Genomic DNA, 13,364 nt, shown 5'->3' on the forward strand with positions numbered 1-13,364 from the left:
TAGATGCACCGACCGGAAGCTCGGGGCTTTGCGTAACTCAGCACACAACTGATTCTGGAATTTTGTGTGTGTTTGTGTCTTTTTTGAGCCAAAAGTCAGGAATGTCAGCACCAAACAGGAGGCTACTGTCCTTTGACAGCTCATCATCCAGGAAGCAGCTGGGAGAAGGTTTTGTGGGAAATCACAGCTAGCTAAGGAAGAATCTGGGATTAGGAAGGATTGCCAGGATACCCTTATCTAGCAGTCCATTTACTTTGATTTTTTTAGCTTACACTTGACTCATCCGCAGCCCTGCGAGCTAACGTCAGATAAATAAAAGAGCGTGAACTTCTGGATAGCGTTTCTATTAAGTGAAATCCAGAGGTTGCCACGATGGGAGGGGTCAGGCTTCTGAATGCCGTGTGAGCAGGACAGTTGCTGGGGAGATGCGACAACAAAGAAAGTATGAAGGCCCTCGGCCCCTTTGATTTTATTTTATTTTTTTCTTCTTCTCGTTTTTGCATCACAACTTGGAATGCGGAGACAGAAGAGCTCTCCAGTCAACAGCCCCTTCCTCCACGTTCTTCTGCGTCAGACGAAACAGGGAAGGAAGGTTAAATCCACGGCTCCTACGTGCTCAAAAGTGGAAGGAAATAAAACTCCTTCGTCACGGATAGCGAGATGACCACCGCTTAGCGCCGTTTGTGGGCTATCGTGTGGCCCAACTGCCAAGTGTCCAGTCAATAGGACCGAGCTGAGGGAAGATATACAATGGAATCCGAAAAGAGCTTATGGAAGCCATCCAGAAGAGCAGCAGATCCCAACCATCAATAGATCTTTAGCCCGAAAATCAGCTGGCGCGCTGGAACTAACCTAGGGCAACTCTCGTGTGCCCACAGATATGGCTCTGCATGCCACCTGTGGCATGCGTGCCATAGTCTCACCATCACTGTCCTGTCCTGTCCTGTCCTGTCCTGTCCTGTCCTGTCCTGTCCTGTCCTGTCCTGTCCTGTCCTACTCTACTCTACTCTACTCTACTCTACTCTACTCTACTCCACTCCACTCCACTCCACTCCACTCCACTCCACTCCACTCCACTCCACTCCACTCCACTCCACTCCACTCCATACACTACTGTATTCTATATTTTATTTTATTCTATATTCTATATTCTATTCTAGAATACCTCCAAGGTCCCTTCGAATTATTCTATTCTATTCTATTCTATTCTATTCTATTCTATTCTATTCTATTCTATTCTATTCTATTCTATTCTATTCTATCCTATCCTATCCTATCCTATCCTATCCTATCCTATCCTATTTCTATTCTTATTCTACTCCACTCCACTCCACCCCACCCCACCCTACCCTACCCTATTTTCACTTACTTGATTGTTGTTCGGCTTGTAGACTCCTGCAGGTCTCCTGGGTCAAACAGCTGACATTCCTTCAGGCCCACTTCCCTACAACCTCTCAAGAACAAGGCAATGTTGTCCTGAAAGAAAAACAAATAAAACACTTGTTTAGTTCCCCCAAAAGTCCTTTTTTTCCCCCCTCAAAAGGCAACTGGACTTATTTTTTTTTTCTTGAAGACATTTCGCTTCTCATTCAAGAAGCTTCTTCAGTTCTGACTGAATGACTGGTGGAGAATGGGAGGATTTGCATTCCTGGCAGTCGTCTGGACGTTAGCGCTCTTTCTGAGAGTCGTTGAGGCCACTTGGGAGGTTGATCTGTGCCCTCGGGGTCGGCTGAATAATGCAAATGGGTGTGGAAATTTCAAGGAACTGCCGAAAGGATGGTATTGTAAACAGGAGATAGGAGGTGTCATATCCCACCCCCCTCTGCTTCTTTGATCCCTCTTTCAACAGTTCCATGACTGTTTTTTTTTTTTTTAAAATTTGATTTATATGCCGCCCTTCTCCGGAGACTCAGGGTGGCTTACAATGCGCTAAGCAATAGCCTTCATCCTTTTGTATATTTATACAAAGTCAGCTTATTGCCCCCACAAACTGGGTCCTCATTTCACCTACCTTAGAAAGGATGGAAGGCTGAGTCGACCTTGAGCCTTGGAGAGATTCGAACCTGAAGTAATTGCACGCAGCTGGTCTTAATAACAGGGTGCTTTAGACCACTGTTGCTTCTCTCCTTGATTAATTTCCATCCATTACTTCTTGTCCTGCCTTCAGGTGCTTTGGAGCAGGAGTCACCAACCTTTCGGATCTCGGGGACCACTAAATTCATAATTTTAAATCCCACGGACCACTAATATGATCTGTCTAATGACCGGCTGGGTGGATGTGGGTAGATGGTCATGTGACTGAGTGGGTGTGGCCAACTCGATGTCACTCGTGTCAAGGGGCACCTCGCCAGCCTCTACTCGCCCCTCCCTTCCTAGCCACTCCTCACCTGCCCGCCCGGGCTCCTTAGGACCCCAACATGAAGCAGTTGTTGGAGCTAAGCAGCCACCACGAGAAAGAGTTGGCAAAACAGCTCAGTTCAAATTGGATCTGACCGAGAAGGAGGCTCAGCTGAAGCACCTCACTGAGGACTAGGAGCATAGCCTTTCCAAGCAGAGTGCAGGAGTGCAAGGCCAGGTAACGGCGCCTGGAGGCTCAGCGGGCTGAGTGTTGTGGCCTCGCCCTCTGAGCCTGTCCCATCGGAGGAAGAAAGCTCCGAACATGAGGAAGAGGAGTCAGCCAGGCTTCCCTCTCCAGGCCCCTCCCCTCTGGCACTGTCTCAGGTGCCGGCCGAGGGAGAGGAGATTAGCAGGGAGACAGGTGGCTCAGATGAGAGCGACGGAGAAACATCATTCCTGGACGCACGCCTCTGAAGGCGTGATAAACGATTGCAGCAGCTCAGGAGGCGTGCTAGGGATTAGAACTGAGTCACTGGACCACACCCCAGAGACTATATAATAGAGGGTGGTGGCCAGTGATCCTTGTGACGAACAAAACTAACCTTGGATAGTCACTAAAGCCTCGTTCGGAACTGCTGGGAGGAATATTTATTGTTGTTGGACGTTTGGAAGCTGAGTATTTATCTTTCTGTTTTTCTGTGGAAATAAAGGCACTTGGCAGACGGCGTGTATATCACTGCCAAGTTGGAGATAAAGAGCTGGGTGTGTTCCAAGTGCTTCCTTAACCCTCGGCTGGCTGTGTTTGTGTGTGTGTGTGGACGGGGACAGATCACTGAGATGGTCAGCAGTCCTACTGGAACAAGGTCCTCCGGCTCTTCGCCATTAGCAGCACTTCCCTCCAGCCTTCGCCCAAAGTCCCGCACCAGGAGGCCGAAGCAGACCCCGAGTCAGAATTTCTGCCCCCCTCCGACCCACACAAAAAGACCCCGAAGGGGGAGACTCTCTGCAGCAACACAAACATTCATTGCACGTATCCGGCCCAGGGTCCGTAGTTTGAGAACCCCCGATTTAGTCCAATATTAAGAAATGCAAATAATTTTTCTGCAGACCACCAAAATTTTCTCACAGACCACCGGTGGGCCTCCTCTTCATTACACAAGACACATTAAGCTAGAAATTAGGAAAGATTTCACCAACCAAACAAGAGACTACAGACATACCACACAAGAATCTTCTCAGTTGCGACTTCCAAGTATTTATTTACATCTTGAAAGGGACAGTTAGCAAAACTGCGAGTCGTTCTTCTACATACCCGTATTTTTTTGGAGTATAAGACGCTCCGGACTACAAGACGCACCTGCCTTTTTTGGTGAGGAAAACAAGAAAAAGGAATCTGCCTCTGCCTCCCAGCAATTTTGCCTCGTTGCAGCAAACAGCAAATAGCCTGCTTTAGTTTCAGTTTCGTTTTCAGCACAGCTTGATTAGCACAAGGAAAAGAAAAAAAAATCCGCTCCCAGCAATTTACCTCCTTGCAGCAAGCAGCAGAGGCCTGTGCAAAACAGCTGAGAGCAAAACAGCTGAGAGTCAGGAGGCCGATCCAATCAACTTGTGCTAATTAGGCTGTGCTGAAGCTGAAACGGGCTGTTTCTTCTTGCTGCTTGCTGCTTGGAGGTAAACTGCTGGGAAGCAGAGTCCAAAGGGTGGGGCTCTGCCCACCCGCCACGACGTCATCATGGGTGATCTGCACATGCGCAGAAGCTTGCAGCGGTCCCGTTGCAAACCGATAGTAAAGGTAAGTAGAACCCACCCCTGGGTAGAGGCAGATATTTCTCTCTCTGGGCACAATGAGAATATATCTCCTAAACAAAACTCCTCATTGGTGGCAGGAAAGGCATCCGGCCAGTAAATACTCATCTCAACTCAGTTGCTCAGATTCCACCCCGCAAGGGATTATGGGTTCGTTAAAAGAGGATGATAATATATAGCTTAATACAGAAAATTCTTAAATGCTTATGAAGAGAAAACCAGAGACTTTTTTTTGGGGGGGGGGGGGGTTAATGGAAAAACACCTAGGGAAAAAAAAATTGGGAACTTTGATGTTATATCTGCTGATGGCAGCAAGAATACTTTACGCACAGAAATGTCTGGTTTCTTTTTCTTTTTTTCTTTTTCCTGAGACCACCACTGAACGAGGCATATCTCAAAGACAAAGGAATCTCTCCATAGCTATTTCCAGATCACGGACATTATCTTCCCCCTGGTTTTTTTGTTTTTTTTTTGCTGCAAAAGTTGAAAAATTACAGGAAGAAACCGACTTTTCAACATGAAAGAAATGCACGAAATGTTTAAGAGCTCAGTGGCTCGCCAGCTGGCAAGTCGTAGCAAACCTCTCGTAAACAAGGGGGCTGCTTATTCTTGTAAGGCCATCCATCATTTTCTCTCTCTTTTTTTTTTTTCCCCGTTCCAGTTTTCTGCTCTTCTCCTCTGGTGTCAAATGAAGCAATGCTATCTTTCATGTCAAGCCCATCCAGAGGAACCACCAGCGGCCTCCAAGGTCCTTCCCAGCGGCGAGCGTAAACACTGAGATGAAGAGACGGTCATGGCCCAATGAGCACCGAGCAAGAAACGGGCCCTCTCGATGTTCCACGGGTCCTCCTGCAAGCTGAAAAACCCAGCAAGATTGCCGATGGAGAACAAGGGGCCAGCAGTAGCCATGACGCCTGCCCCTTCGCGTTGCTATCCCCCAAAGCAAGCAAGCAAACAGCCGGAGCTGCCATGACAGCCTTTCGTGCCTGCTGAAGTTCACGGCCTCCTCAAAGGAAGAGCAACAAATTCTTTTCCTCTCTTAAAATTAAACATCCACTTCTCACTTGCCAAAGGACACATTTCAATAAACTCTAAAAGCCGAGCTGGCTTTCTTGACCCAAACACGAAGACCGTTGCGTTGGTGGGGGAAATACTACGGCGAAATGGTTTGGATTCGCGGCCTCGAGGTTTTCCTGCTGTTAGGGAAAACAAAGATGATTAGCAAAATCCTTCGGTCAACTTTGAGGTCTCGGAGACACACACACACACCAGACAATCAGGGTGGTGGAGTAGCGAAGGCGACGGATTAGGAGACCCAGATTGGAGTCCTCGATTCAGCTGAGTGATTTTGGACCAGTCCTTCTCTTTAAGCCCAAGGCAAAAAGGATGTCAAACTCAAGGCCTGTGGGTCAGATCCAGCCTGCGGGGTGCTTAAATCTGCCCGGTGGGGTGCTTAAATCTGGCTCACGGGGACGGCCTGGAAATATCAAAGGACCGGCCCACGGAGCCTCTGCCGGCCAAAGTATCAAAGGACTGGCCCGTTTTTGGCTTCTATGGCCTCCAGTCTATCTATCTATCTATCTATCTATCTATCTATCTATCTATCTATCTATATCTATCCACCCATCATCTCTCTACCTCCCTCCTTTCCACCCTCCCTCCCTTCTTACATCTATATCTATCTATCTATCTATCTATCTATCTATCTATCTATCTATCTATCTATCATCTATCTATGTATGTATCTATTCATCCATCATCTCTCTCTCCCTCCTTTCCTCCCTCCCTCCCTCCCTTCATATCTATCTATCTATCTATCTATCTATCTATCTATCTCGATCTATCCATTCATCTATCATCTCTCTCTCCCTCCCCCCTTTCCACCCTCCCTCCCTTCTTACATCTATATCTATCTATCTATTTATCTATCTATCATCTATCTATCTATCTATCTATCTATCTATCTATCTATCTATCTATCTATCTATTCATCCATCATCTCTCTCCCTCCTTTCCTCCCTCCCTCCATATCTATCTATCCATCCATCCATCCATCCATCTCTTCCTCCCCCCTCCCTATCTATCTATCTATCTATCTATCTATCTATCTACCTACCTACCTACCTACCTACCTACCTACCTACCTACCTATATAAATAATAATAATAACAACATAGACTAATTCATATATAGATGACTTAAAAGGGGTGGGATTTCCTGCAGTCTCAATACTATATTTTCCCACAATGACACAGCACCCTAATCTCCTCCCATGGCATTCTTTCCAAAATATGTCCTGATTTTCTGCTAAAACGTTAATCTAACGGCTATTTTAAATCCTACACTGTAAGGAATAAATCTTTCTATGTCCCTTTAAAAACAACAAGCATAACTCCAGTGTAAGATATAAAAATGATACAGAGGAATTGGTGATTTATTTCCCCGATCCAGATCTTTTCAAGTGTTTTTATACAACAGGCTTTGTTTACACAAGCTTTACTCCGTGGCTCAGGCCTTGCAAGTTTTGGCTATTGCCTCCGATTTTTGTTCTTTCTTTTTTTTTATCTTTTCAAGGAAAAACATTCCGGGTCCATACGGATTTTATCTTAGAAACTCAGCTAAAGAGCTATTAAGAATCAAATCAGGAATCTCTTCATGCAAAATCTTCTATTTCGGAAGTCTAAAGCAAGTCCTGGATAAGAAACAGACTCTTAAGAGATCATCAGGAAAAAAATATCAAGTCCTTACTCTGTGATTCGATTTAACAAAAATATATAGAAGAAACAGCCTAAGTGGCGAACGAAAAGCAAGATACTAATTAATCAGGTTTCCATCCATTGCTCCTTGTCCTGCCTTCTGGTGCTTTGTAAAATAAGTTAACCCCCTTGTCTTTGGGGAAGCCCCTCAAATACTGGAAGACTGCTATCAAGTCCTCCCTAATCCTTCTTTTTGTTCTGCCCCAGCTACGGATCCCAAAGAACGCAGCACACTCGAAGTCTGCACAAACCTTAGTTGACTAAATTAAATCAGTCTTTTTCAAATAAAGGCTGTTAATTAACTTTCTTAACGGCCTACAAGAATCCAAAGAATAAATAATTGTAATCTTACTATGGTTGGCAGAAAGCCCAGAAGCAATTTGCAGGAACCTCATAAGAGAACTAAGATCAGGACACGAAGGAGAGTGGACGAAGTTGTTCCCTGCAAATTGCCTCAGACGTCGTCCTTCCTTAAATAGGCTAGGGGAGTGGCCAATTAGCCCCAAGCCTTACTCTCGAGGAGACCTCCTCCTGAGGAGCCACTCCTGCCTTTTGGCAGCTCTGCGCGCCCGTGCATCGAGAAGAGGCTCCTCCTCTTCTTCCTCTTTACTTAAGGGAGCTTCTGGAGGTTCTGAAGGCCCTGGCTGAATCCCTGCCTCTGGCACCACATCTTCTCCAGCCTCCTCACTGTCCGACTTGAGTGCCAGCTGCACAGGCTGCTGGCGCAGCACCACACCAGCCTCCTCACTGTCGGAATCAGCTACGAGTTGCACAGGCCACAGCACTTTTCTCTAGACTAGCCAAACTCAAATCCTGCAACCGTTCTTCATATATTTTAATCTCCAGGCCTTTAATAACGGCGAGCAAAACTGGATGTCGTATTCCAGGTGTGGCCTTAACTAAGACTTTATAAAGCGGTACTAATCCTCTACCTGATTTTGATTCTATGCCTCTGTTTATGCAACCAAGGATTGCATTCGCTTGATTGGCTGCCGCCGCACATGGCTGGCTCATTGTTCTGACCCAGCTCCCCAAACACGACAAACCCTCAAATATATCCAGAGAAAGGAGCAGACTTAATCCAGGGGTGTCAAACTCAATTTCCTTGAGGGACGCTTCAGGGTTGGGTTTGATCTTGGGGAGTCAGGGTGGGAGTGGCCTGCTCAACGTCACTCATTCAGGGATGCCTTGGTGGCCCGAGCACTCTGCAAGCGAAAATGGAGCGAGGGAGGGCCGCCCGAGCTCCATTTTTGCTGGCAGAGGTTTGCAGAAGGCCGTCGCAGTCGAAAAACGGAGCTCGGGAGGGCCACTGGCAGAGACACCACAGGCTGGTCCTTTGCTGTTTCTACGGCAACTCTAATCACCCCATGGGACGGATCTGGCCCCCGGGCTCTAATCCATTTAATCAGTAGTAGTTTAAGAACTGCTGTGGTCCGCCAGCAGCCTGCGGAGCTGGCAGCGGAGTCGGACAGCGATGAGGCTGAGGAAGAACATGGGCCAGTCCTGGAGGCTGGGGAAGGCCCAGACGAGGGCTCTGCGTCGGAGGCAGAGATGGGGCCAGGGCCATCGGGGAGTGATGTGCAGACTTCGGAGCCTCCAGAGGCTGACAGTAGAGAGGCAGAGGAACAGGAGGAGCCTGTTCCTAGTGCACGTATGAGAAGAGCTGCCAGAAGGCAAGAGCAGCTAAAGCAAAGAGGACAACTCGGGAGTAGGGCCAAGAGATGATTTCCCCCCCCCCCATAAGGCTTAAAAGACCAGCAATGGCTCTTGGGCTCTTTGTCGGAAAACAACGTTGATAGTTTTGCTGCACTTATCTCTGGTCGGCGTCTTCTGCTTTTGAACTTTTGTCAAGAGAAGCCCTTGGCAGTTTGCCTAATTATACCAAGGTTGGCGATTAGACTGAAGAATTTGTGTTGTGAAGAGTTTGTTTTCATTTAGTTTGGATGACGCTGAGAATGAGTTAATTCTCAGCTGTTCTAATAAAGTCTGTTTGTTTTGGAACTGTTTGCGTCGATTACTACCTACTTGGGCCTGGGTCACAATAAGAACAGAGGCAGGACTTGGAAGCGCTCAAGCTGAGCACTGCACAGTATTTTCAGTTATTATTTTCGGTAACTACAGTTCCCATCAGATGTTTTTCTTCACCGAGCTCTTCCTGCCAGAGCTCAAGTGCCAAAGCGATTGGGATAAATCACCATGAGATGTTTATCCTTAAATTGTTTATTGCTTGCCATGGATAGCTTTCTTTTGTATCCAGATTGCCCGGCTACAAAGCTTTGTTTGTCTAAACAAATGCTTCATATTGAATTCTGTCTAATATTTAAGCCCCGGCAATTTGCGGAACTAAATATTATTACGGCGGATTGCACAGTCAGCTGGATATTAAAATAAGAAAATAGCATTGGGATTTCAGTTCACCCTACTGAGTCCTTTCCAAAACCCCAGGATAGGCAAATGTGGTTGTTGAATCATATTAATGGTATTGTCGCAGGATGTAAGCTGTTCCGAGTAAAGCTGCCTTTTTGCAATTGACTGATGGCGAATTTGTCAATGCCAACAGTGTTTGTTTTCATTTATTTTAGAAAATTTATATTGCCACCTACTTGCCCATGGCAACAGAAGGTGGCTTACACAAATATAAAAACATCATATAATAAAAATAGAAAATAATAAATAATAAAATAATAACCCCCCAACCCACCGTGATTTAAGTGGTGCTCCAGTTGTTTTGGGATGACACCCTAATTACTATTTGTGCCATCTTTGCTTTCTTCTGCCACACTCCTCCTATTTCTATTTGTAGGTCTTTGCCTTCTGTGATTTTCCTCCAGCTATTTCTCTTCCCTTCTGCCGTCTCCAAACGCAGGTAATCCTCAACATATGACCACAACTGAGCCCAAAATGTCCATTACTAAACGAGACAGTGGTCAGGTGGGTTTTGCCCCGATTTCCGCGCCTCCGCTTTTCCACTTACCAGGGCTGCCTTAGAAGATAAGTGTTGTGATCTAGGCCCAAGTACTTATTACCAGACACAATCAGTCCTAAACAAACATATTTTATTAGAACAGCTGAGAATTACTTCATTCTCAGCTTAGTCCAAATTAATTCCAAAACAAGTCCTTCAGAAACAGTCCTTCGGCCTTATCACCAACCTTTGTCTACTTTGGCACCCTGCCAAAGGCTTTTCTTGGCAAAGCCCCACGAAGTTCAGAAACAAGAGATGCCAACAAGAAACCAATGTAGCAACGTTGCTTTCCTACAAAGAGCCCAAGAGCTGTTGCTGCTCTCTTAAGCCTTCTGGGAGGGGCCAATCATCTCCTGGCCTTACTCCCAAATCATCCTTTTTACTTTAGCTGCTCTTGCCTTCTGACAGCTCTTCGCATGTGTGCACTAGGAACAGGCTCCTCCTGTTCCTCTGCCTCTCTACTGTCAGCCTCTGGAGGCTCCAGAGTCCGCACATCGCTCCCAGATGGCCCTGGCCCCATCTCTGCCTCCGACGCAGATCCCTCGTCCAGGCCTTCCTTGACTCCAGGAGTGGCCCATAGTCCTCCCCAGCCTCCTCACTGTCCGACTCCGCTCCCAGGCTCCACAGGCTGCTGGCGGACCAGAACTCTAAGCAGCTGAGCTTCAAGTTGCTGTATTTTGAACGCTGTGTGTTAAACCGGTTGCAGCCCACCACAGGTTGTAAGTGTGAAAAACGGTCATAATTCCTTTTCAGTGCCATTGCAAACTTTAAACAGTGCAAACTTTAAAACAGTGACTGAATGAACTGTTGTAAAGTTGAGAATTATCTGTACTCCCGGGTCCCCCTCGCCAGAATATTTTGTCTTTCTTATCATCAATTGTTAATGTTTGAGTTGTGTGTGGCATGGAAGATGCTTGCCTGTCTGCATTCTGAAGCCCCAGATTCTTCCTGTTTTATTATTTTGTCTATTTTTATTATTAATGTTTCAAAGCACATAAGGCAAAGCATACACCCAACCTTTCACTCTTGGCACTGGAGAATATCTCTTGGTCCAAGTAGGGATTTAATGTGAACTGTGAATCTGGCTTTTCTGCAGAGGGAACTGTCTGAATATAGTTACCAAATTCATACCCCCCCCAAAAAAATTAAAATAATAACTCGGTGTTTTCCTTTCCTTTTGTTCTTTCTGGCGGAAACGGTAATCGACACACACAAAGAAAGGACGAGACGATGCCAAATACTCAGCGAGCGGAATGAAAACATAATCTCAGGACAAGGGAGCCAAAAAAGCAATGAGCAAGGAATGTTTTCTTTGACCCCATAATGGTCAAAATTTCAAGTATCTCCTTGTTCAACTCAGGAAGCTCAAACTGCCCAAGGAGCTGCTGATCCAGTTCTACAGAGGAATTATTGAGTCTGTCATCTGCATCTCCAACTTGGCTATACTATGTTCACGCATCGAAGGCATAGTGTAAAAATGCCAAACATGAATCTGATCTATTCTTAGATCAGGAGCAAAGTATGTGCCCTGGTCCGCCAGCAGCCTGCGGAGCTGGCAGCGGAGTGGGACAGTGAGGAGGCTGGGGAGGACAATGGACCAGTCCTGGAGTCAGGGGAAGGCCCAGACGAGGGCTATGCGTCAGAGGCAAAGAGGGGACCAGGGCAATCTGGGAGCGTTGCCCGGACTCCGAAGCCTCCAGAAGCAGATAGCAGAGAGGCAGTGGAACAGGAGGAGCCTGTTCCTAGTGCCCGCTTGCGCAGAGCTGCCAGAAGGCAAGAGCAGCTAAAGCAAAAAGGACGACTCAGGAGTAAGGCCAGGAGATGATTAGCCCCTCCTAAAAGGCTTAAAAGAGCAGCAACAATTCTTGGGCTCTTTGTAGGAAAGTAACGTTGCTACATTTGTTTCTTGTTGGCATCTCTTGTTTCTGAACTTTGTGGGGCTTTGCCAAGAAAAGCCTTTGGCAGGGTGCTAAAGAAGACAAAGGTTGGTGATAAGGCCGAAGGACTGTTTCTGAAGGACTTGTTTTGGAATTAACTTGGAGTAAGCTGAGAATGAAGTAATTCTCAGCTGTTCTAATAAAACATGTTTGTTTAGGACTGATTGTGTCTGGTAACAACTACTTGGGCCTTAGGTCACAACATGCCCCTGGATTTTTCAACTGTCTCCATCACTCCAAATTAAGCTTTTTCTTGGTCCGAGAATGAGTTTCAGGAGCCAGTAAGGAATGGAGCTTATATCTCTTCTACCCAGAGATCAAATCCCAAGCCTTCTTCGTTTCAGAAACATAATGGAGAGGAAAGAAAATTGACGATATTTTAAAAAAAGCAGAGAGCTGGAAACCTTTGCCTATTGCAACCTATTCAGAAACAGAATGGTCTCGGCCTTTGTACTAACATACCTGAAAAGATAAGATATTATTATTATTGGGGAACACCGTGACACCAATTCCGAGATAAATTTGGACAATTATAAAAGAAGAACAAGGAGGAATAGTAAACATGTCCGTGTCCTTTTTTATCTTTCTAAAGCAGATGTCCTAGGCTAACATGACGTTCGGTTCACAAACAGAAGCCGTATCGATATGCCTTTTGTTGCGCAATAGTAAATGTATATTTTGAACAATTAATCCATCAAGATATTTTGCAATGGTGGCTCCGGTTCTTGTTTTGTTACCCCCTGAGTTGACCAAAAACCCTGACTTAGGAGTGTCAACGAAGAGGAAGAATACAACAGAAGAATATTTTGTAAGGCTGCCTTTATTTTTGTTCACAGCTCTTAAGATGGAAAATAAAGTCTGAACATCTGAAAGCAGAACAAAAAGTAATGGATGGAAAGTAAGCAAAGGAGAGAAGCAACCTAGAACTAAGGAGAAATTTCCAGATAATGAGAACAATTAACCAGAGCAGGGGTCAGCAACCTGCGGCTCTGGAGCCGCATGTGGCTCTTTCACCTGTCTGCTGCGGCTCCCTGTCACTCACAATATGCGTCACAACCGCCAATGTGTGACACCCACCGGCACACGATTTATTGAGCTTTTCAACCCCCTGTAGGACAACCATGGAGAAATCCAAGAAAAGAAAAGTTTCAGAAGATTGTCAGGCCAACCAGTTCACTCCCAGCCAATTGTCGGAGCTACCAGTTCGGCCGAAGCAGGCCGAACTGGTAGAATCCCACCACTGCTTATGACACTTTTTCACAGTTACGATCTTCGAAGCATCCCCATGCTCACAATTCAGACGCTTGGCAACCGGTTCGTACTTTATGACCGTCGCTGTGTCCCAAGGCCACGTGATCCCCTTTTGCGACCAAGGTCACGTGATCCCCTTTTGCGACTATCGCTAAGTCGATGAGGAAGCCAGATTCCCTTCACCACCGGATTCCTGACTTCTCAAGTGCAGTGATTCACTTATATAAAAGGATGTAAAATGAGGCAAACCTGACTTGACCAATGTGCTCACTTAAGAACAGAAATTTGGGGGTTCACCTGTGGTCATAAGTC

The 13,364-nt window shown here is 46.1% G+C and overlaps 1 protein-coding gene across 1 annotated transcript in view; it reads right to left on the bottom strand.

Moving 5' to 3' along the window:
* LIMCH1 (LIM and calponin homology domains 1) overlaps positions 1–13,364 on the bottom strand; it is a 184,840-nt gene that overhangs the window by 81,889 nt on the left and 89,587 nt on the right. Inside the window, exon 4 of the mRNA XM_070948930.1 lies at positions 1,370–1,476. Coding sequence (XP_070805031.1) covers positions 1,370–1,476 — 107 coding nt within the window. The remainder of the gene's footprint in view (positions 1–1,369; positions 1,477–13,364) is intronic.

The sequence above is a fragment of the Pituophis catenifer genome, unplaced genomic scaffold (assembly GCF_029215685.1).
Source record: "Pituophis catenifer annectens isolate HBS135680 unplaced genomic scaffold, rPitCat1.0.hap2 SCAF_8, whole genome shotgun sequence".
Lineage (NCBI taxonomy): Eukaryota > Metazoa > Chordata > Lepidosauria > Squamata > Colubridae > Pituophis > Pituophis catenifer.